Here is a 23,052-nt window from a genome sequence, read left to right on the forward strand (position 1 = left end):
GAAATAATCAGTCAGGAACTTTTACATTTGTAGGCTACTGATATTGCCACAGACTGTGTTCATCATGTCCGTCTCCATACAATAATATTGGGCTTTCTATTCCGTCCACTTCCACAGACTAACCCTGGCGGCACGGTTTGAATGCAAACTGAGGGCGAACATCACTCCGAGGCAAAACGGGGCTCATATAACTTTATATAGGGTAAAACCATCAAACTAAACTCGGCATTTTATACATGCATTAGCTGGTTGGCTAAGTTACTATTCACTCATTATTCCGCCGTGTCCCATTGGCTTAAAGTATGCGGTGTGGGCGGGCAAAATCTTCGTGGCACTGGGGGCGGGACTGATAGGTCCGACAGGCAAACTAAAGAAAGGCGAGGATATCCATTAACACGGTAAAACTGCGTCTAAGTAACGACTCACAACAGCTCTCTGCTTAGTTGCTTTGCATGTCAGGGTAGGTGTTAGAACCAAGCGATATATAGCGCTCTCAAAATGTGAGCTGTCCACTTTGACAAGAGGCCAGTTGTCCCGGAAAACTCAGCAAAGTTAGCAAGCTAATAGTTAGCCTCCTTAGATGGAATGGAAACTGCTGCTAGCTAGAAGTTAGCCGATACTCCACATTTTCGGTGACAACTATAGGCCAAATAAGAATATTAGCGTAGATTAAGGTTACATTAGGATTGCAAGTTATCTGTAACGTGACGCAATTCACCAGAGGTTGAGCTGACCGATACAATAGCCCTTTACATCAAGAGGTGGATAGCAGTGAGGAAGTGAAGTTATAACGCAACGAAAACTTGCCAAATTCTACAGATACGTTAGACGCCTGAACGCTTTACTAGGACTGTTCCACTCTCTGAAGCGGGTTAATGGTTCATACAAGGTTATATGTCATCTAACACACTATAGTTGGTTTAACTGAATTGTATATAGGCACAATTGTGAAGCTTCAGTGAAGGCTTATGTTCCACATTTACCTGATTTGGATTCAAATTAGTGACAACAGCCTAGTTTCAGTTAGGCATGTTAACATCAAATCACCAAGATATGTTGATTTAGGTCATTTTTGGTAAACAGAGTAAGATTGTTTTGTTTGTTGTCATGTTATACTCTGGTTTATTGTCACAGTTTGTTCAGTGAAGTGACTATTACTACTAAGTAACAACAAACTAAACAGACTACTGGCTCAAGCATTGACAGCACTGATGTAGTGTTGTGTTGCCACGCTGAAAGACATGCCTCTAAGGAAGGTATCTGGTCAAGCCTGTCAGGCATATACTGTTTATGCCAGAATAATAGAAGAAACAGTTTGGTCAAGAGGGAAATATCGGATAGATATGCCATTCAATATATGCCAGATATTACATATTCTAACAGGATGAATGCTGTGGACTTTCCCAGACTTCTCATGAAGAGCCACAAGTAGGTCACATTTATCTCTTGTCTAAAGTGCAACACGGATCAGCTGTGTCTCAGAATGGAAAGTGACTGCTTCCAATGTGAGAAGATTGCAGTTTCTTTGGGGAGTGGACGCAGGACGACACTGGACTATAGGAAAGTGGTGTGTTTATGCGCATGAACCGGCAGTGACACACATCCAGGTGATGTCAGTGTGGGCTTGCATCGAAAACAATGCAGCGCTGATGTCATAGTACCACTAAGAACTGTTGTCAACTTGAGCTTTACTGTGAGATGTGGGCTGTGTTCAGACCCACAACAGTACTGCGTGTAAAAGTGAAGCCCCCTCACTCATTTCAATGAGGAGGTCTCTAGCTAAGAGTCTAACCTGGCTCCGTTTCTGGCTGCACCATCACCCAGCAAAGCCAATGAAGTACATGCAAGCGAAAATTCTCGGTGGATTACTTTTGTAACGTGAACCTTGTAATAATTCTACGGTTCATCTTGCGATCGCCACAAAAGGAGGAAGATAGACGGATTGTCACCATGATATCTTTCTAGAGTTATTAAATATTTCCATACAGTCATATAAGCTGCCGTGCAATGTTCTGGTGTCTGATGAACCTCCAAAGTCATGGATCCGTAGTTCAGACGTGTTGATGCAGGGCTGGGTTTTCCTGAATGCGTGAGAAGAATTACTTACCTGAGGAGAGAGGAAACAGCAAAGAGCAGAGCTGGAAACTTAGCAGTTCACATTGCTTGGTTGCTTGACTCGTCTAAAAATCAATTGTGATGAAACATTGCAGCTGAACTCGATCAGATTTCAGGATCGGGAATGAAGGAGGGATTTAATTAAGCCGTGCTAAAACATAGCAGATTTGATTTGATTATGATCAACTTGAACGGTCGGTTGAGCAAAGAACACGCTCCATTCATTGCAGACCGGTGCACAAATATTTTCACACTTACGCACCCCGGCACTTCCTGTTGAGCCTCTTCACATTCCATGGCTCAACAGTTTTGTGTTTTCCATGACCAAACTGTTCATACCACTGTCCAATACAAGTTTTTATAAAAGTTACTGTGTTGTTGTTTTTTTTATCTCTGGTTAATGTCTTTACTCTTATTCTCTCAGATGGCTGCGATCAGAAAGAAGCTTGTGATAGTCGGTGACGGCGCCTGCGGCAAAACCTGTCTCCTCATCGTGTTCAGCAAAGATCAGTTCCCCGAGGTTTATGTGCCCACAGTGTTTGAAAACTATGTGGCAGATATTGAGGTGGACGGTAAACAGGTAAGCTGTTTATTATACTGACAAATGCTGTGTTTTTTTCTTCATATTTACAGTATAGAGGATTTCATGTGGGCAGGGTTAACTGGACAGAGCCAGGCTAGCAGTTTCCCCCTCCTTCCAGTCGTTCTGCTAAGCTAGGCTAACCAAGTCCTAGCTCCAGCTCTGTACTTAACACACACCAGACTAAGATCCATCTGAACATCTCACTCTCACAAAGAAAGAGAATACGTGTATTCCAAAATATTGAACTATTGCTTTAACATAATATTCACATTCCATATGAACGTTGAGCTATTGGTCACCGTGAAGACATTACTTTCTGTCCTCACCGTTGATATAACTTTCTTTCTACAATTTAAAATCTTTTCTAATCATTCATATACTTGAATTGAGCTTTTTTTCCCCCACGTTTACGAAGTACTTTTGAGTTTTCCTGTACATGTTTGCATAATATATAGAGAGCCATGCCTCTTGATCAAATCAGCAGTGTTTGTCGTGACTTGCTCCTTTTCAAGATGTCAAAATCGATGTAGTGAGTGAAGTTAGAAACTGCTCTACAGACACGTCCTATTATCCCGTCCTGCTGTAGGTGGAGCTGGCTCTTTGGGACACAGCGGGTCAGGAGGACTACGACCGCCTGAGGCCTCTCTCCTACCCAGACACAGACGTCATCCTCATGTGTTTCTCCATCGACAGCCCTGACAGTTTGGGTGAGGCTTCTTCTTTGTCGTTGTCGTTTTTCTTAAACATTCTGTTGGTATCCCGGTCCATGTTCAACATGTCCACCTTGTGCCTGATGCAGAGAATATTCCAGAGAAGTGGACTCCCGAAGTCAAGCACTTCTGCCCCAACGTGCCCATTATTCTCGTGGGAAACAAGAAAGACCTGCGAAATGACGAGCACACGCGTCGGGAGCTGGCTAAGATGAAACAGGTCAGTGAGGCCGCTTCTTCACTTAAGCTGCTGTGGGTTTCAAGCTCGCCGAGGTAACACAAAACTCACACGAGCCACAGTCCGTAAAACGTCCCGTTACGTACGACGCATGGCTTTGAACGGCTTCAGATCCCCACCAGAGGCTGAAAATATTCTAAATATAGCGTTCACTTAAAGGAACACCCCCAAAATGTCCATTTGTTTATCAATTACTCCCAGCTGTTTACCTTGAATTCTTGACAAGTGCATAAAACGAGATTGGGAGTGTTTTGATTGGCTCTCAACATGGCGACGCCTGAGCCGGTGGCTTGGCGCAAACAGTATAAATAATGACAAACGTGCCGACAGGGCTAACGTTGTGTACCTGAGGGGGGAACAGGAGGGTGGGCGCTGTGCTTCTGTGACGATGCAGTCATCAGCTGTAACCGTCATACGAGTATCAGTGCAGAGTGGCGGCTCACATGCACTTTAACATGCACAGAGAAGCTTGGAAAAAACAGCACACACAGGGGGAGAACAATTCTCTGCTCAGGTAGACATTACTCCACTACATCTTTACATAGAACGTAGTTGTTCACTGCTATATTAATGCTCTGAATGACGTTTATTGCTCCCTCCAAGAAAACCTTTTTTCTCGCATGCCTACACAAAGCAAAAAACAGAGTGCATCCGGAAAGTATTCACAGCGCTTCACTTTTTCCACATTTTGTCATGTTACAGCCTTATTACAAAATGGATAAAATTAATTTTTTTCATCAAGGACGTCTCTGTACATTGCTGCATTCATCTTTCCCTCAAGCCTTATTAGTCTCCCAGTTCCTACCGCTGAAAAACATCCCCACAGCATGATGCTGCCACCACCATGCTTCACTGTAGGGATGGTGTTGGCCAGGTGATGAGCGGTGCCTGGTTTCCTCCAGACATGATGCTTGGCATTCAGGCCAAAGAGTTCAATCTTTGTTTCATCAGACCAGAGAATTCTGTTACTCATGGTCTGAGAGTCCTTCAGGTGCCTTTTGGCAAACTCCAGGCAGGCTGTCGTGTGCCTTTTACTGAGGAGTGGCTTCCGTCTGGCCACTCTACCATACAGGCCTGATTGGTGGAGTGCTGCAGAGATGGTTGTCCTTCTGGAAGGTTCTCCTCTCTTCACAGAGCAACGCTGGAGCTCTGTCAGAGTGACCATCGGGTTCTTGGTCACCTCCCTGAATAAGGCCCTTCTCCTCCGATGGCTCAGTTTGGCCGGGCGGCCAACTCTAGGAAGAGTCCTGGTGGTTCCAAACTTCTTCCATATTCGGATGATGGAGGCCACTGTGCTCATTGGGACCTTCAATGCTGCAGACATCTTTCTCTACCCTTCCCCAGATCTGTGCCTCGATACAATCCGGTCTCGGAGGTCTACAGACACTTCCTTGGACTTCATGGCTTGGTTTGTGCTCTGACTCTCACTGCCAACTGTGGGACCTGATATAGACAGCTGTGTACCTTTCCATATCATGTCCAACTGAATTCACCACAGATGGACTCCAATCAAGTTGTAGAAACATATCAAGGATGATCAGTGGAAACAGGAGCTGAACTGAGCTCAATGTTGAGTGTCATGGCAAAGGATGTGAATACGTATGTACATGTGATTTTTCAGACCAGGATGGTGGTTCCCATTTTCAAAAAGGGGGACCGGAGAGTGTGCTCGATTTATCGGGGTATCACACTACTCAGCCTCCCGGGGAAAGCTTATGCCAGGGTGCTGGAAAGGAGGCTCCGACCGTTTGTCGAACCTCGGATTCAAGAGGAGCAGTGCGGATTCCGTCCCGGCCGTGGAACAGTGGACCAGCTCTTTACCCTCGCAAGACTACTGGAGGGATTCTGGGAGTTTGCCCAACCAGTCTACATATGTTTTGTGGACTTGGAGAAGGCTTTCGACCGGGTCCCTCGGGGGTTCTTGTGGGGGGTTCTGCGGGAGTATGGGGTGCCGGACCCGTTACAACGGGCGATCCGGTCTCTATACGACTGCAGTAGGAGCTGTGTCCGCATTCTCGGCAATAAGTCAGACACGTTCCCGGTGGGTGTTGGCGTCCGCCAGGGCTGCCCTTTGTCACCGGTCCTGTTCGTGACTTTCATGGACAGGATTTCTAGGCGCAGCCGGGGGGTGGAGAACGTCCGGTTCGGGGGTCTCTGGATCACCTCTCTGCTGTTTGCAGATGATGTGGTCCTGTTGGCCTCCTCGGATCGTGACCTCCAGCATTCACTGGGGCGGTTTGCAGCCGAGTGTGAAGCGGCGGGGATGAGAGTTAGCACCTCCAAATCTGAGGCCACGGTGCTCTGCCGGAAACCGGTGGATTGCTCCCTCCAGGTGGGGACGGAGTGCCTACCTCAAGTGAAGGAGTTTAAGTATCTCGGGGTCTTGTTCACGAGTGAGGGTAAGATGGAGCGGGAGATCGACAGGCGGATCGGTGCGGCTGCAGCAGTAAAGCAGGCGCTGCACCGGACCGTCTTGGTGAAGAGAGAGCTGAGCCGGAAGGCAAAGCTCTCAATTTACTGGTCGGTCTACGTTCCTACCCTCACCTATGGTCACGAACTCTGGGTCGTGACCGAAAGGACAAGGTCACGGGTACAAGCGGCCGAAATGAGTTTCCTCCGTAGGGTGGCCGGGCTCAGCCTTAGAGATAGGGTAAGGAGCTCGGACATCAGGAGGGAACTTGGAGTCGAGCCGCTACTCCTTCGCGTCGAAAGGAGTCAGCTGAGGTGGTTCGGGCATCTAATCAGGATGCCTCCTGGACGCCTCCCACTGGAGGTTTTCCGGGCACGTCCAACTGGGAGGAGACCCCGGGGAAGACCCAGAACACGCTGGAGGGATTATATCTCCCAGCTGGCCTGGGAACGCCTCGGGATCCCCCAGTATGAGCTGGAAAATGTTGCGGGCGAGAGGGAAGTCTGGGTCAGCCTGCTTGGCCTGCTGCCACCGCGACCCGACCCCGGATAAGCAGAGGAAAATGGACGGATGGATGGATGTGATTTATTTTATTTTTAATAGATTTGCAAAAATCTATTATCATCATCATTATGGGGTATTGTGTGTAGAATTTTGAGGAAAAAATTAATTTAATCTATTTTGGAATAAGGCTGTAACATAACAAAATGTGGAAAAGGTGAAGTGCTGTGAATACTTTCCGGATGCACTGTAAGTCTTTAACAATAGCAAAACTAAACTCACACAATCCATGCAGTGTAATCCAAGTCTCATTTATCCAGTCGTATGCTCACTACTTTCCAAACACGTGTGTCTTCACTGAAACCTTACTATTCAAACACCTACGCACGCGTGAGACTTCATGCAGGAGTGCTTTCTCTGTGAGAGACTTGGTTAGACACAATAACAAAGAGAACGCGAAAGGTAACGGAAAGGTTTTCATTTCTCTGTAAGTTCCTTTCTATGTCGTTAGACACTTATAAGACAGATCTATATTACTTTATAAATGATTTCTACAAGTGGTTGATACCCCTTCATGGTTTCGGTTTATCTAAACAGGAGCCAGTGAAGTCAGACGAGGCGAGGGACATGGCTAACCGGATCAATGCCTTTGGTTACCTGGAGTGCTCGGCCAAGACGAAGGACGGCGTGCGGGAGGTGTTCGAGATGGCCACCAGGGCGGCGCTGCAGGCCAAGAGGCGAGGCAAGAAGGGCGGCTGCCTCCTGCTATAGAGTGTCGGTCTCACAGGATCGGGAGGGGAGGGAGAAACAAACCAGGCCAAAAAATAAATCAACATCCCTCCTCCGTGTCTGCGTCGACTCCAAGGTGGGCACAATTGAACGGGGTGTTATGAGGAGAAGAGTCAACCCAGGCTTAAGGGGAAAGAAGGAAGGTTGAATGCAATGGGAAAGGGAGTATATACATTTAAGTACAAGGTTATAGCTTTTAGCTTTCAAATGAAAATACTGTCATCTTGTGTTTAGGATTCTTTAGACATGACATTATTAGGAGAATGCGAAGAGAAGCGAGCATTGCTCTCACTCGTACTTTTTAAAGCAGTGGGAGGGTGTGAAGGGTTTCTGTTCTAAACCATAGCGCTATGGTTTGAGGGTTGAGATTCGGTGGCTCAGTTCACCCCAGATGCATGCCTGCCTAACTAACTGTGGGGAGACTTCCAGGGCCTGCAGCGGGACCGTGCTGCTCTTTCCTTCTCCTTCATTCCCATGGGGAAACATAACCCAACTTTCCGTTTTATGAACCTGCAGTCTTTCATACAGAATTCCATTCATTTAAAGAGCTGATTTTGATTGTTGGCGTCTGAGCTTAAATGCATGACGGTAATGAGACCAACTTGTTTGAGTGTTTTGTACAAGCTTGTTAATGAATGTAACACTTAACAAATGGAGATGAAGTTGATCTCTACTTTCAGTCAGAAAACTATGTGATTGAATTGACGTGGACGGTCAGATGCACTGTATACAGTTGGATATTAAAGGGTTAAAAAGTGGTTTGATCCTCCTAACAGTAACTGCTAACTTTAGTAGGAAGCCTCCCTGATTTCTGATTTGCTCCCGTTTTAATTGACTGTTAATGCAAACTCAACACCTTCGTCATGTTTCCCCATTGTCTTTATATCATTTCTACAGCACCATTTCCATCACTACACTTAGCTTCATGCCGGAGTTTGTCTTTTTAACACAAATGCTGTTTTCAGTTACTAATTATTTACAGTCTAATTATTTTTTCCCCTTAGTGTTGTTTAGCTACCATCAATGAAACGCTACACTTTATGTACAGATTTGACTTTGAAACCCTTCCATCAGGTCATAGGATGTCCTCTAGTTACTGGTATGCTTTTAATTTGAAACATTTACCGGAAGTGCAGAGTTTCAGAGGCAGTAACTTAACAGCAATAACAAAAACTGCAACATGGAAGCATGTGATGTGACTGTCGTACTGCTATGTTATACTGAATTTGAGCATGTGAGACATGATAGTACAGTAACTCCACCCTCTGTGTTTTAACCCAGCTGTTATTGGACACTCCCATTATTTAAATACCAGCTTTTATTTAGAAAGTTCTGGTGTCGCTGAATGCCAGGCTGTTATCGGAAGTGTTTCGTTTCCACTCTGCCTGTTCACTCGTGACGTCTAGAACTATTCTTTTATTTCTGCTTTATGTTATTTTAATTATGTGATATTCTACTGGCTTATGTTGTATTATTTGCACACAGCTTAAAACTAAAATGTCAGTGTGGTATACACACTTTGAAAAATATTATGAAATACAAAAATGCAAGCAACTCCTAAAGGATTGGTTATTTGTAAGATGAATATTGTTTTGTATCCTCACATTTCACCAGTCATCTTTTTTAATGTATTGTAAAGGAAATAAATTGTAACTGAGAATGACCAGAATCTCACATGCTTTGTCTTCATTTCAGTTATTGTCATGAATCACGCTTTTGTCCGGTCTTCACAGGTGGTTCGGCCTTCACAAAGGCCGGCTGTTTAGCCAAACTTTGTTCAAACCAACTTTTCTCTAGAATCCTAGTAAAGATCCAAAATCGGTGAGGTTGGATTTTGTGGAAAGACCTTTAATGATTTGAGAAAATGTGCTCATTTAATGAGCTTTTTGTGAAAAAGTGAGATTTCTATACCTTCAATTCATTGTCTCTCTAATAAGTGTTGTACTATTGTAATTATTAAGTTAACATTGTTTAAATTAAAGCTAGGGTAGGCAATTTAATTACATCCAAACAGCATTCAATGCATCAGATGCTACCTATCTGCATTGACATTACCAGCTGTGAGTACTAACAATAACATGTCCTGTTAGGATAAATTGACGTGTTTTCTTGCACATCGAGACATGAGGTGGTTTGTTACGGTCAGTGCTGAACGACAGTTCAGTCAGGAACACTCTCGTTATAGATTTTAACCATTTATTGCAACAAATGGAATACAGTTAAACTTGGCGATAATGGCTCCGCTCTTTGAATGCTCCCCGGATTAGCCAGCAGCTACTGAGCTAAGACCGGGAGCACGAGCAATAACCCCCCTGGGTTTACAGGACAGAGGTACATTTTTTAAATACATTTCAAACATTTGCCAGAAGATGAACTAACAAAGAGGTGGAGGCTGGGATGGAGGAGGCGAAGCTTCGCCAGCAGTGTGGTCTGTAGCAGCGTAGATGTAGAATGAATCAGTGAGAAGGAAGCCATATTTAAATAAACCTCCGTGAAGTGAGAGTGGGCTGTGATTGGTGCGTGGCCGATCGGAAGCTATGATTCAATCGGCTGGCTGTCAGCTGGTTACAGCTGGGGCGTATAACTTCCATGTCCTGCATGAACTTACGCTAGCTTCATTCCTCTCCACAGCTCTCTCTTGTGACCTCGTCCTCTCTTTTTGGGAGAGTGGCTTTGGTGGGAGGCATAAAGGGAGGGGCAGGGACTTTTTCTGTTGTCTACTCTTGCCGGTTTCTCCAAAGTTGCCTGCCACAGCTTCAACAGTGACCCCCTAGGACTCAGTTTTGTGGGCCTTGAAAACGTCTTGAGGAAAGAGGAAGTGGAGTATGAACCGATGTTTACTAGCAGCACCATGATGGCTAACGACATTCAAACAGAACTACTAAAGATAAAATCAACGAAACAAACATGAGGAGAGGCTGAAGAGGACGAGTACAGCCAAAACCCGAATACAAGCTACAGAGGAGGCCATAAATAAGCTAAGTGGATGTTTTTTAGCTTGTGTGTTCAACCATTTGGGTACAACCCAAAGTTTGCAAGACTTATGCAAGTATATGAACATCATCAAATGCTGATCAATTCAATTCAATTTATTTAGTATAACCCAAAATCACAAATTTGCCTCAGAGCTTTACCATCTGTACACATGTGACCTCCTCCGTCCCAGGACCCTCACATCGGAACAGGAACAACTCTTAATAAAAGCAGTAATGGTTTCTCATGATCTGCAAAAAGTGCTACATCTAGCTTTTTTTATTGTTATTAAAAATATTATTATTATGGTCCAAAGTGCAGACGAGTTTTCAGTCCGTCACGATGGATGTGTGGAGTTTCTAAGATCACAAACTCAACAAGGTGAATGAGACACAGCTGGCCAAAGAATTAGAGAACAACTAAAGAAGGAAAAGAATGACTTAAATAAGACCTACAAACATAGGCGGAGTTTGTCATTTGCGCTGGAGGAGGGGGCAGACCTTTTATAACTGTCACTTTAAAGGTTTTTTTTATTTTGAACAATGAGGTAAGCTAAATAAAAACATTTTTTAAAAAGGTGTAATAAAGGACAAAATGCGATGGAGAGATCTCATTGCGGCCTTATTCCCCAGAGGGGATGAAGAGGAGTAATAAAGCAAATAAGTGCTAAACATAACAGAGATGATTGGAGCCGTTGCAGAGTTTTGACTCTGCATAGTTAACGTAACGCTCGCTGTAAATGCAACAGGCTGCCGACTGGTCTGCTCGTGTGTACTGTCTGCCGTTAGCTAGTTAGTGACGTTAACGTTACCACTAGCAGGCTAACCTCATTGACTTGAACTCCCTGTTGCCGCTGCGGCGAGGTCAGAGGTAAGTGCTGTTTGTTTATGTTGTCAAAGAGGTTTAATAAGAACTGTGGTCCAGGGTATTTCCCTTTCAACTCCTCGCCAATCTGTACTTTTTGGGGCCCCTGAGTTCGAGCCCCGTTAGTGAGGTTAAATGTAAAGAAAAAACGTGATGCGTCCTCGCCTCCGACACTGGGATCAGTCCTCAGCTGCTCTCTATAATGTCTGATGGAGTCCTGCCACAAACTCCTGATAGCATGGCTCTGAAATAAAAAGTATACAGTCAACACAAGACGTAATCTCAACAGAGGACATTTTGTAAGATAGCCACAAACCTGTGTCTGGTTCAATAAGCGAGTGTCTGATGAGGAAGTCCAAGACCACCATGGCACAGTTGGGTTTGAAGTCATCATCGGCCAGCAGTTCCTTCACCTGGAACCAGGACAGGAGACAGAATTCAAGACGTATTTGGGTGGCATCTAAGTCTTGGAGCTTTCAATATCACCCCACAGATTACGTCAGCGACACCAACCTTATCTATGGGCAGTAGGTAGAATTCTTGGACCTCTCCATCACCTGCTCGGGGTTTGAACTCTGGAGGAAGTTTCAAATCGAAGACAAACTGACTTTCTGCAAACACCCCGTCCTCATCCTCGTAGGTGTAGCTAGAAAACACGTTCAAGTGGTTCGTTATGGAACGCAGAGAGCGGCGTTAAGCTACGTGCTAGAGAGAGCGCTCGTCACAGGCTCATGCTCCCTTCAACAATGCTCATTAAATATGTAGGCCCATATGAAACAGGAACGCCATAGCATCAGACCGGTTCAGAAGAAAAGAATAACAAAAGAAATGAACCAGTTTATTTATTAAGATGGTGAACTTCATTCAAATTTCTAAACATGAACTAGTTCATTTCAGTCGGTGTGATCTGAACTATGAGCTAGCGCTTGTGAAGTGTGAACTTGCACAACGCTTCTACTTTGTTTCATAACGACAGGATTCCTGTAGAACAGAAGGACGCTGCCCATGAGGGCGGTCCAGTCTAACCTCTGGTGCATCCTAGTAGACCACCAATCCCAGAAGCCCCTTTTTTATTGTGTGGTATTAATGTAAACAAACAAAAAGTTTATGTTCACATGTAGCGTTCCTCACCTAAATGCATTCTGTGTATCCTTGAGGTCTGTTTATTGAACTTATTTTCTTACAAAACATTTCCAAAAAAAAAATTGTTTTAATAATAATTAACCTGTTGAAACGGATTTTCTTTCCAGTACCAATTCCGTTAATTGAACTTGCGTACCGATCAGATATCAGTGCGTTAATAACAAAAAACTTCATCCGTTCATAATTCCATCTCCAAGTGTAGCGTAAATAAGCTGATAAATGATATGGTAACGTGGTATCGGATCGTAGTATTGGAGGCATTACCACTGCTGATTTTAGTATCTGAACAACTCTGACCAGATGCACTCTACGGACTGAAGGAGTCATTAAAGGAACCTCTCATAACATTGAATAAACTCTAACTGTCTTGACAAAAGTTCCAAAGTACACTGAGGTGGATTTAGTTAAGAGCATATTTTTGATTGTATCACCATCTTTATTACATTTTGAAGCACAAGTCTGGTGTCACTATGTATTTCTGATTCTCTACAAATCCCATGTGCAGGCCCAAACCAACAACTGGTAGTCCGGCTCTCAATACTTTACCACTTCCTGTCTGTGACACCAAGCCCATTGATTCCTACTGAAGACTGAAATAAAAAAAAAAAATACCTCATAAATATATAGTTTCATTAAAAAAAAAGTTGAGTAATTTCTTGAATCAGCTGGTCACCCTAGTTTTTAATCAAACCTTACGCAAACAGGAGGAAATAGGGCAATTGTTGGGAACTATTTTCAGCAGCAGATGAATCCAGTGTGTGTGTGTGTGTGTGTGTGTGTGTGTGTGTGTGTGTGTGTGTGTGTGTGTGTGTGTGTGTGTGTGTGTGTGTGTGTGTGTGTGTGTGTTCACTGTAATGAAGGAACATGGTAAATGTACTTGTAGGGCGCTTTTCTAGTCCTTCATTCACTGATTGCAGAGGCTACCATGCAAGGTGCCACAGGCCCATCAGGACTCTAACTAACCATTCACACATCGTAGCCCAAGGACACAGCAACATGGAGATCGAACCACCGATCCTCTTATTGACGGACGAACCTCTCTATCACTAAGCCCCTGACATGTCACCCGGTGCAACAGCATGTCCCATAATTAATAGAATAGTTAAACAATGGAGCTCTACGGCACAGAGGAAGAAGATACATCTACTTATTAATAGATATGATCATTGTCGGAATGAGTCTGTTAATCAGACTTGAGAACAAGTCACCGGAGTTACCCTTTAACTCTGAGACACTCACCTTACGTTGGTCACAGGGCGAGCCTTCTCTGCGATGGCTGCTGGGATACACGCTTCCTCCTCACATTCTTTGACCAGAGTGTTTTTGATGCCAAAACCAGCAGCAAGACCACCTGCTGCCTTCAAAAGACACAACACATCACCCTTCTAGATTCTTGTTTTTGGACATCTGAAATATTGAATTGTATATTGAATTATAATTCCCACCCATCAGTCAGTCACAGCGTGCGCTCACCACATTGTCCAGTAGTCCGGGGTACGTCTGCTTAGTGAGGGAGCGTCGTGCCAGCCACATGTTGACTTCCCCACCATCACTGACTGTGTAGCCGTTGACGTGGACTCCATACCGCTTCACTCCAAAGAGACCTGTGGTTTAGCGTCACAGTGAGCTCACACTCTAACGCTGATGAAAACAGACGGAGCTGCCACAGCGTGTGCCCTGACTTACTTGTAGCTGCTCTTTCCATCCACATCAAAGGAGGATCGGAGAATTTTGGCATCACGCTGTACTTCTGAAAGATAAGGAATGCTTCAGGATTACTGCGATACAAATTATTACATTTGTATTTTTAATTAGAATGAGGAATGAGGATGGGATACTACATACTATAATACTATAATAGAAACTGTCATCAGGTCAGCAGTAAAGTACAAGCAATTGTATTGTAAATGTCATATCTCATGGAAATTCAGCCATTAGTTACCAAAATCACATGTACAGATTTAACAATCTGATGTGAGGTTTTTTTTAATATATTTATATTTGTTTAAAGTCCCCTTTCACAGAAAATACACTTCACAGTTTAGCATAATCAAATGACATTTCAAATAAGGCACAACAGACGTTAGTAACATTACAGCATACATACAATGTAAAGGAAAACGCATCTCCTCTCTGTCAGTACATTTAGTGTTAGTTCTGCAACACAATGTTGGCCTTTGACACAATTACTTTTTCTGTCTCTCAAAGCATTTGGCTTTTGGTAATAACTTTGTTAACATTGTCAGCATGTTTTACAAAGATATTTAAAGATTGGTTTTCATTCATTTCAAATGAATACAGGGGTCGGGCAGAGTTGCCCTATTTCTCCTTTTTGTTTACTTTAGTCACCAAATTATATCATAAAAAAAATTATAATTGTTATTATTACAATAATGCTAATATTATAAATATTTTAAGGAATAAAACAATTTATGACAGGCAGTTATATATATATATATATATTATATTGACACAATTTTCCTTTAATCCTATTGTATGCTCTTTGTGTGTGTTTGTACTGCACCATCAACATGTTCTTTACATGCTGGTACTGTTTACTCCCTGTTCTTCCGCGGCACGGCGTCACGTGGATTTTATAATGAGCGCTCCACAGTGCCTCACCTCGTCTCTCCACCCTTTAAGACACGTTAGGGAGCTCTCCTGTCTCAGGGTTTGCAGGACCGCGTTCACAGCCTCAGACCTCTTCTCGTACGAGTCCAAGCTGCGACACAGTGACACAGCGCCTCCGTGCGGCGGACTGAACACTTCCGGGTACCGTGTCAACAGTGAAGCTACATGTGGAGGAATCCAGCCCACTTGTGCTTCGTTTATCTCAAACCTCCAGCACTTAGAACGACAGGAGCCTGCGGGAACAAGTCGGAGGTTGATACGTTATAAGCCACCCTTCACACCGTCGACTGCGTGTTTTATTTTAACTCAGTGTCACTCGTAACTTACCGGGTAAATAGAAGTTATTCATTCGGCGGAGGAGCTGCAGTATTTTTTCGGACCAGGCAGAGTTAGCCATTTTACAGAATGTTAATTAACCACCTCTCAGGCACCGATAGAGTAAACGTGGATAAACTAGGTGGACGAGACGACTGCTAATCACACACCCATGCCAATCAAGCTACTATTTTGAACGCCATGTTTTTTCTCAAAGCGCTCTGCGCATGTCTGCTTTTTCTTCGTGACTTTTTACATGGATTTGAGGCATCTGTTTATCTCGCCTTCAATTGAACTATTATCTATTAGGCCCATCTATAAACTGTATTTAAACGATTATATGTTAACCATCTAATGTTCTAATACAACATAATACACATAGGACATGCATTATTATTTCAGATATTGATTAAGCAGCATGTATATGCAGGGACTACAAAGGTTAGGGCGTCCAATAGTTAAAGGCTCATTGACAGAAAATGGATGTAATCACTTCCATACATTATGTGGAGCTTTTTTGCCAAATAAAAAAAATCCAACTTTAAACCACATTTGTGTACTTCTCAAAACAAACATTTATCAGATATCTGTATTAAAGGTGCAGTCAAACGTCTTCCTCTACACGTCCACAGTGCCATACCATTCAATTAGACATGTAAAGAAATAAATAATACTTTAAATTCAACCCCTGTATTGATTTGCATGCAGATAATGAAGAGAAAACAGATTTCCCTGTAAGAATCACATGGTTTGAATGGGAATCAGTGGCATAGATACCATAATAAAATAAATCCAACTTGGAATTGAAAATATAATGGTGATAAACTCTATAAGACACAGACAAATTGAAATGTGAAAAACTCGTTATTTCTTTAAAAAAAGAGAATCTATTTATAGCTCTAATTCGACCAAGGCTAGATTAAGGCAGTGTAGTTTATAGCACCATTATTGTTTTTTCTATCTATTTTATTCTTTTAACTAATACTGTTATTAACACATTTTTCGTTTTCATTCATTGTCTCTCATAATAGTAACTGTGCTCTGGCAAATGTCTTGCCAATAAAGCTTATTGCATTGAAATTGAATTAGATTTACTTTAGGTAACTGAACGCGCACACTGTAGGAGTTAACTGACTCCAGAAGATGGCGGTAGCGCAAAACTCCTGACGCTAGCTGCCGTTAAACTGCAGACAAGAAGAAGAAGAAGAAGAAGAAGAAGAAGAAGAAGAAGAAGAAGAAGAAAAGGGCTGTTACGATCTGCTTGAAATAAACACAAAGACGAAGGAATAATATGGAGTAGTTCTTAGAGGATGCAATTTAATGAATTGCAAGAGTAGTCCCCAAACATCTTACAGAACTGCGTGGGAGTGTTGTGTTAAAAATATGAAGGAAACAACTGCTATGACTCTATTCACTGCACTCTCCTTTTAGCTAACACGGAGCTAACGTTAGCTAGCAGCCACCGGTGGGGGCTAGCCGTCACATCCCCTCATCTTTTCACCGTAAGACGAGGCGACATTCATCAACTAACGACTGTTTTTTGGATTAAGACCAAAAGGTAAGATGTATTTAATATCCCAAATGCGTATACGGTCCCGTTGGGTCTCAGCTAAATATGAGTGCACGACATATAGCATTCAATTACAAGTTTAGTTTGGTTTTGATGTAACGGTAACCTTCGTGATACTGTCATTGTTAATTGCACACCGTAATGCTCTGCACTGTTCGAGTTAGCTAAACAGGGATGTAGCTAAGTTTAGTTCATTATCTAGCATTGACATACGTAACGTTAATTATATCGGCTATGGTGGAAGTTTAAAAACCATGCCATTACCAAAAGTTCTTATTAGTTAGAGACAGCATCTGTATGACACGCCGTTGTTCGCTGTATCTGTAGTGTAACGTGACAGTCAGGACGTCTCCACCGATCACAGCCAGCCTCATGTCAGAGAGAGAGAGAGAGCCGCAGGACGAGGAACGAGTGACCCACACGTCCCTTCAAGTCTTTGAACGTTTTCACCGTCGTCAGTTGTATTATTCAAGTCTGAAGAGTACACCAAAATATTCTTCAAAGTCACTGAACCCAACATTTTGTTAGGAGACAAATATTTTAGCATTTTTCCCCTGAAGAATAAACAATCTTAAATAAGATAACTATGGTGCCATGTACTTCTCGACAGTGAGTTAAACAGCTATTTTAATGATTTTTTTTGATAATGGAAATTCACCACAATTGACTTATTGTGAGTGATTTATCACATGGACCCATCTCTACTTCCTTGCTGTATTTCATATCCGTTGAACATTGATGCCCACTGCTTTCCACAGTGCATTTAAGTTGTAGCCAGTTTTGGATTTAATGTTACAAGATAAATGCTTTTTTTGTTGTTGTAATTACTCAACTTTTCTCAATACTCTAAAAACAATGATATTAATACCTCATGTGTTCTCCCTCTCTCTCTGCTGTCTTACTCGGTGTGTGAAGCTCCCCCTGTCCTCATGGCCTCGTCAGAGGTCAGCATGCAGGACGTGAGCGAGGTCGTGATCGTGACCATACCGGAGACGGTGGGCGAGGACCTCCCCTCTGTGGTGGAGGAGGACAAGGCGGTGCTGGTGACTGCAGAGCTGACCTCTCAGCCAGGGTAACATACCTCACACACACGCTGCTTAGTGGTCATTGGCGCGCACACACACACAGCGGAATGTGAGTCGTTGAGGAGCTTGTCCTGTTGTCCAGTTCGCTATATTGAAACTCATAAACGCTGTGTGGGTTTTCCAGGGAGGACGTCCTCACGGTGGCGCAGGTGGAGTCAGAAGCTGATTCACTGTCGAGGGAAGAGGCAGTCATCGGTAACATGGCCCGCAAGGCTGTGTGAACATATACAGTCTTCCCAGTGATCCAAAGCACAGAATAATGATCAGACGACACAATTGATCATGTTTTTGGTCTCCGTCTCTGCAGTGAAGCTAACCGAGGAGGTGGACGTGGAGGCCGACGTCTTCTACCCGATCACCTGCGGAGACGCCAAAGCCACACTGGTGTGGAAGAAGTTTGTCTGCCCCGGGATCAACGTGAAATGCGTCCAGGTACGCGCCGTCGCCTCGGAACAACAGAGCCTGCGATACAAATAAAGAAAAGCTCATTTGTGAACCCGTTTAAGGAAATCATCAACGGCTCATGGTAGTTGTTTTTATCTTTTCTCGCCTCTCTGATCAGTTCAATGAGCAGCTCATCAGCCCAAAGGAGTTTGTGTGCTTAGCGGGGAAATCCACTCTGAAGGACTGGAAGAGAGCGATCCGTCTCAACGGCACCATGCTCAGGTCTGGACTCATCACATACACTAACAGGGAGTTGTACTTGGTCTGGTGATATGGGTCACAAAGCTCAAAGGCTCCGTTTTTACTCAACAAAACTGACATTTAGTGAATTGCATGTTTCGTGTTAACATGTCGGGGTAAATCCAGTTTATTACTGGATCATGATGCTGATGTCCAGGACCTCTCAGTTGACTTTTGGACGCTTTGGAGCTATTTTGGTGTTTAGCGACATTTAAACAAGTTCTGCAGAAATATTGCAGAAATTTGGTCAAATCCAGGCTTTCACAAATAATGCAGAGTTGGGTTTAATTTCTATTGTGATTTTGAAGATGTAGGTAATGAATTGATAACTAACCAGTCAGAATGAGTACCTGAGTGCATTTTGCTGCTAATACTTCCATTATTTGATTCTATATTTATAACATATTTATTTTATTTTGGATTTCAGGGCAGAGACAAACAAACATTGTCCGAGTTTGTACAGATGACTTCTTTTATATTTTAGTAGATCCTTATTTCCATAAACATCTTGGTTCCATCTCTTCCTTGTGTTGGTGATGGTTCTGTTAGTAAACACAGCTAGCTGTCCTCATGTTGTGCATCGTGCCCATTAAAAGCCTTTCATTGTATTTCCTTCCACAGGAAGATCATGGACTCTGGTGAGCTGGACTTCTACCAGCACACAAAGGTCTGCTCCAACACGTGCCGCAGCACTAAGATAGACCTGGTGGGAACCAAAGTGTCCATCGGCGGGGATCAGCCTGCGGAGCTGCTTCCTGCCACGCCCTCATCAGCCGAATGTAAGTTCATTAACACGCACCTGTTTCTATGTTTTCCTCACACAAAGACATGTTTCTCCTGTAGTGATGATGATGATGATGATGATGACACATTACAGCTGATTTTCACACACTGATCTGAGATCTGTAGCAATACAACAGGACCCTACCAGACCTACCTAGATTGAATATCAATATCTAACCCAATGTAATGACGGGATGACGTCAATACACCTACCTCACGTTACATTAATCACATGATCAGCACTCATCCAATCGTTTCAAATTAAGAGCGCTGTTATTCAAGATAACAGAAGTTACGAAGGTAAATCCGGTTCCAGAATTCCTGGATGACTGCCAATGGCAGTAAACAAGGTGGATCTGCCTCCAGATCCAGGTTTCATATCAGTCACATACATGACATGTAGGATTCCTGGTAGACGACACCCGGCCGCTCAGAATCTTCTCACCCTTAAAGGTTCTGAGTGAGCAGCTATTCACAGAACCAGAGTTACCTCCTGGACCGCCAGCGGCTGTGAACAAAGTGGATGAGCCTGATTACAGAGCCGGGGTCTTCAAAAGTGGCAACACTAGTGAAATGTGACCGTAATGCAGCGTGACCCAGAATGAGTACAGCAACAGACTTGGACACACTGTGTCTCAGTGTGGGGATGTGGTTCACTGAGCGTTGAGCTACTGCTTGTGTTGCAGTGAATGGAGCAGTCGTCTCGTTTCCAGACGTGGCGGAGGAAACATCAGAGTGGGTCACAGCCATCGGAGGTAATCAGCAACCTGCAGACACACTCACCATCATGTGGAATGGACCGTTGTATTCTTAAGTGTGTGTGTGTGTGTGTGTGTGTGTGTGTGTGTGTGTGTGTGTGTGTGTGTGTGTGTGTGTGTGTGTGTGTGTGTGTGTGTGTGTGTGTGTGTGTGTGTGTGTGTGTGTGTGTGTGTGTGTGTGCATGTGTGCAGAGGACTCTGTGGCATTCTGGCGCACGGTGAAGGAAGCTGGACTGCTGGAGGAGGTGGTGGAGGACTTCCAGAAGGAGCTGCAGGAGGTGCTGAAGGGGTTGCAGGAGAGAGTGTGTGACCCACCACTTCAGGTCAAAGGTTGGAACCACACACACACACACAGAAGCAGGGCTTTTGGAAACATTCCAACTGAAATCCACCCTGCGCTAGTTTTTCTCTGGAACGGCAGTGGAAATGATCACTATGACAGAAGGCGGTCTGCCTCCACACTTGACGGTGTGTTGGAGGTGTGCTGGTCACGAACTACAGTTAGTCTGTCGCCTGCAGCTCTTCATCCAACAGCTCGCTGCTCTCTGTTCGCACCGTTCCTCCCTGCAGTATTTCAGACCTGCTCATGTCCATATCTGGGTGGTTGGACCTGTTTACACTGAAGAATGAAGCTCTGCTGGCTTGGCGACGAACACGCTGTTTCCTTTAATCGTTGACAATGATAGCATTGGAACGGGGGAAAGCTTTTAATGTGACGAGGCGACAGCAGGGAACGTGAGAGTAAACGGTAAAATAACGCTGAAGTACAAACAGGAAAGTCCAAACCACTGAGACTCAGGTGGAAGCTAGAAAACGTGCTGAGAGCTGAACGCAGAGAGGCTTTTAGAAACGGAGCTTTCCCTCCGGTCTCAAGCGCCAACACGACCTTAGACACGGCTACACAAGCAGCCATCTGTGGCCCCAACGTTCCCTGTGGTCAGAGTTCTAAACGTCATGCACGGCTGTTTCAGTTGAATTAGTCGGACAAGTTTTGTTGTCAGCCAACTCAAAAGAGGAGACAGAAATGTAACTGTTTCTCTGCTTGTTCAGGCGGATGAGAGCTTGGAAGCGAGTGTAATATAGGTTTCACATCAAAACAGCGTTTCTGATATTCAGCGGCTCATTGTAGACATCGCGTTGTAGTGAATACAGCTGTTTACAGCTGCAGCGTCACGGTCTGTGCTTCAACAGCTGTAACCTGTGTAGTCTGTCACAGCCTCTAACAGCTTCACATGAATCTGTGTATCTCTGTGACTGCGCATGTTATTTACCGACTCAAACACAACTCATTTAGAGCTAAGTGATTAGTTTAAACTAAGGATTGAAATATTCCACTCTTTCCCTCTACTGTGTGTCAGTAACATGATGTAGTTTTTCTCATCTTGTACGTATGGAGATTGAAAGCATTAACGTGAGAATGAGGTTTAGTCAGACGTCACAGCTCCCTCTGCAGACATTAAAGGCCGTATATTACGGCTGGAAACACCTTGATATGTAAAATCCCCTTTCATGTTTAACATGCAGTGTTTTTTTCAGATGCTGTTTTGCTCAACAACATCGTGCAGAACTTCGGGATGTTGGACCTAGTGAAGAAGGTTCTGGCCAGTCACAAGAGCCAGATGGACCGCTACAGAGAGCAGTACACTCGCAGCCTCGCCGGTCAGTACAAGGGCCCTGAACAGAGTCTTAGCATTCAGGATGGAGTCGTGTTTTGTGTGTCAGCTGTGGAGAAACGCGGACCCTGCATACAGATGATGTGTTGTCTCCCTCTGCAGCTCTGGAGCAGCAGTGCGACGAGCACAGGAAGCGGGCCAAGGAGCTGAAGAGCAAATCCCAGCACCTCAACAACGTCCTGATGACCCTCACCCCGGTCCCCGCGCCCCCAGCGCCCAAGCGCCCGCGGCTGACCCGCGCCGTTTCCGGCCCGGCCTCGGTCAACGCCACCCAGATCACGCTGCCACTCAGCCAGCTGACGGGCCTGCAGCTCGGCAAGGTGCTGACCATGGCGGGGGCCCCGGCCGGCACCAACCTGGGCGGCTACACCCTCCTGACCTCCTCGCTCTCCGGGTCCGAGCTGGGGGCCGACGCTTCCAACCTGACCGTGCTGTCCGCGGGTCAGGAGGGCGGCTTCAAGGTGGTCGGACCCCAGTTCCAGCTGGTGACGCTTCAGGCCGCGCTGCAAAGCTTGGCCGCCGCGCAGCAGCCGGTTGGCACCATCAGCGTGGTGGACGCCACGGCGCCCGCTGATGAGTCTCAAGAGGAGGGCCAGGCAGACGGCGATGAGGAGAGTCAGCCGGAGCAGGAGGACGGGGAGCAGCAGTGAGACAGACGACAGCTGTCCTCTCCCCAGTCCCCCAGCTCCTTATCCACCTTCATTTCAATATTTTGGACGCTGGACTGACTGTGCGATGGATGGAGGGATCGTCCACATTTTGACTTTTTCACATCAGCTCATGCACGGTCTTCACTTGTCACTTAACACACGAGCCTTCCTTGTAGATGTCCGTCAATTTTCGAGATACCTAGATTTATATTGTGGCATCTGGTGTGAGCGCCGTGTGATGTGACTGTAAATATGTATTGGTAACTAATATATTTGATACGGCTCTTTCTGTAGGGATTTATTCCACATAGGCTGGAGTAAAAAACAGTGTTGTTTAGTTTGATAATAAACTCACTTTTCAAGAACAGATTGTGTCTCACTGTTTCTAGTAAATATCAATATGTTCTCTAGCGACCAACCGGCAGAGAAGAACTGGAGAAGAACCAATGTTTCATACACTAATCTGTTCTTTTTTTCTATTGAGGGAAGTGATATTGACCATCAGGCTGTGTTCATATAACTAGTAGATCACTTCTGTGTATTTCAGCACTATCAGTGTTCTCTTCATCTGGTGGGT

At 44.5% G+C, this 23,052-nt stretch overlaps 3 protein-coding genes across 3 annotated transcripts; 2 read left to right on the forward strand and 1 right to left on the reverse strand.

The window, feature by feature from the left end:
* The first annotated feature begins 334 nt into the window (after positions 1 to 334).
* LOC306708724 (rho-related GTP-binding protein RhoA-C) lies at positions 335 to 9,009 on the forward strand. Its single transcript, XM_079176644.1, has 5 exons — positions 335 to 398; positions 2,540 to 2,695; positions 3,285 to 3,405; positions 3,498 to 3,628; positions 7,155 to 9,009. The coding sequence occupies exons 2-5, from the start codon at positions 2,540 to 2,542 to the stop codon at positions 7,326 to 7,328; spliced, it is 582 nt and encodes a 193-aa protein (XP_079032770.1). The 5' UTR covers positions 335 to 398; the 3' UTR covers positions 7,329 to 9,009.
* A 545-nt stretch (positions 9,010 to 9,554) lies between these two features.
* On the reverse strand, positions 9,555 to 15,466 carry tpk2 (thiamin pyrophosphokinase 2). Its single transcript, XM_079174159.1, has 8 exons — positions 15,285 to 15,466; positions 14,949 to 15,190; positions 14,013 to 14,076; positions 13,800 to 13,930; positions 13,566 to 13,684; positions 11,697 to 11,829; positions 11,500 to 11,596; positions 9,555 to 11,427 (listed from the first exon to the last, which is right to left on the reverse strand). Exons 1-8 carry the CDS (start codon positions 15,352 to 15,354, stop codon positions 11,381 to 11,383), a joined length of 903 nt encoding a protein of 300 aa, XP_079030285.1. The 5' UTR covers positions 15,355 to 15,466; the 3' UTR covers positions 9,555 to 11,380.
* Positions 15,467 to 16,442: 976 nt separating this feature from the next.
* gmeb2 (glucocorticoid modulatory element binding protein 2) lies at positions 16,443 to 22,834 on the forward strand. Its single transcript, XM_079182014.1, has 10 exons — positions 16,443 to 16,830; positions 17,758 to 17,914; positions 18,052 to 18,122; positions 18,235 to 18,359; positions 18,490 to 18,593; positions 19,233 to 19,390; positions 20,081 to 20,149; positions 20,345 to 20,482; positions 21,689 to 21,811; positions 21,928 to 22,834. Exons 2-10 carry the CDS (start codon positions 17,772 to 17,774, stop codon positions 22,473 to 22,475), a joined length of 1,479 nt encoding a protein of 492 aa, XP_079038140.1. The 5' UTR covers positions 16,443 to 16,830; positions 17,758 to 17,771; the 3' UTR covers positions 22,476 to 22,834.
* Positions 22,835 to 23,052: the final 218 nt, after the last annotated feature.

The sequence above is a fragment of the Pholis gunnellus genome (genome assembly GCF_910591455.1).
Source record: "Pholis gunnellus genome assembly, chromosome: 2".
Taxonomy (NCBI): Eukaryota; Metazoa; Chordata; class Actinopteri; order Perciformes; family Pholidae; genus Pholis; species Pholis gunnellus.

Coding starts and splice junctions, on each gene's coding strand:
- tpk2 (XM_079174159.1), bottom strand. CDS start 15,354: ATGGCTAACTCTGCCTGGTCCGAAAAAATACTGCAGCTCCTCCGCCGA. Junction 13,685..13,799: donor CCGGACTACTGGACAATGTG/GTGAGCGCACGC, acceptor TGTCTTTTGAAG/GCAGCAGGTGGTCTTGCTGC. Junction 11,428..11,499: donor GCTTATTGAACCAGACACAG/GTTTGTGGCTAT, acceptor TTTTTATTTCAG/AGCCATGCTATCAGGAGTTT.
- LOC306708724 (XM_079176644.1), top strand. CDS start 2,540: ATGGCTGCGATCAGAAAGAAGCTTGTGATAGTCGGTGACGGCGCCTGC. Junction 2,696..3,284: donor TTGAGGTGGACGGTAAACAG/GTAAGCTGTTTA, acceptor GTCCTGCTGTAG/GTGGAGCTGGCTCTTTGGGA. Junction 3,629..7,154: donor AGCTGGCTAAGATGAAACAG/GTCAGTGAGGCC, acceptor TTATCTAAACAG/GAGCCAGTGAAGTCAGACGA.
- gmeb2 (XM_079182014.1), top strand. CDS start 17,772: ATGGCCTCGTCAGAGGTCAGCATGCAGGACGTGAGCGAGGTCGTGATC. Junction 17,915..18,051: donor GAGCTGACCTCTCAGCCAGG/GTAACATACCTC, acceptor TGGGTTTTCCAG/GGAGGACGTCCTCACGGTGG. Junction 19,391..20,080: donor CACGCCCTCATCAGCCGAAT/GTAAGTTCATTA, acceptor CTTGTGTTGCAG/TGAATGGAGCAGTCGTCTCG.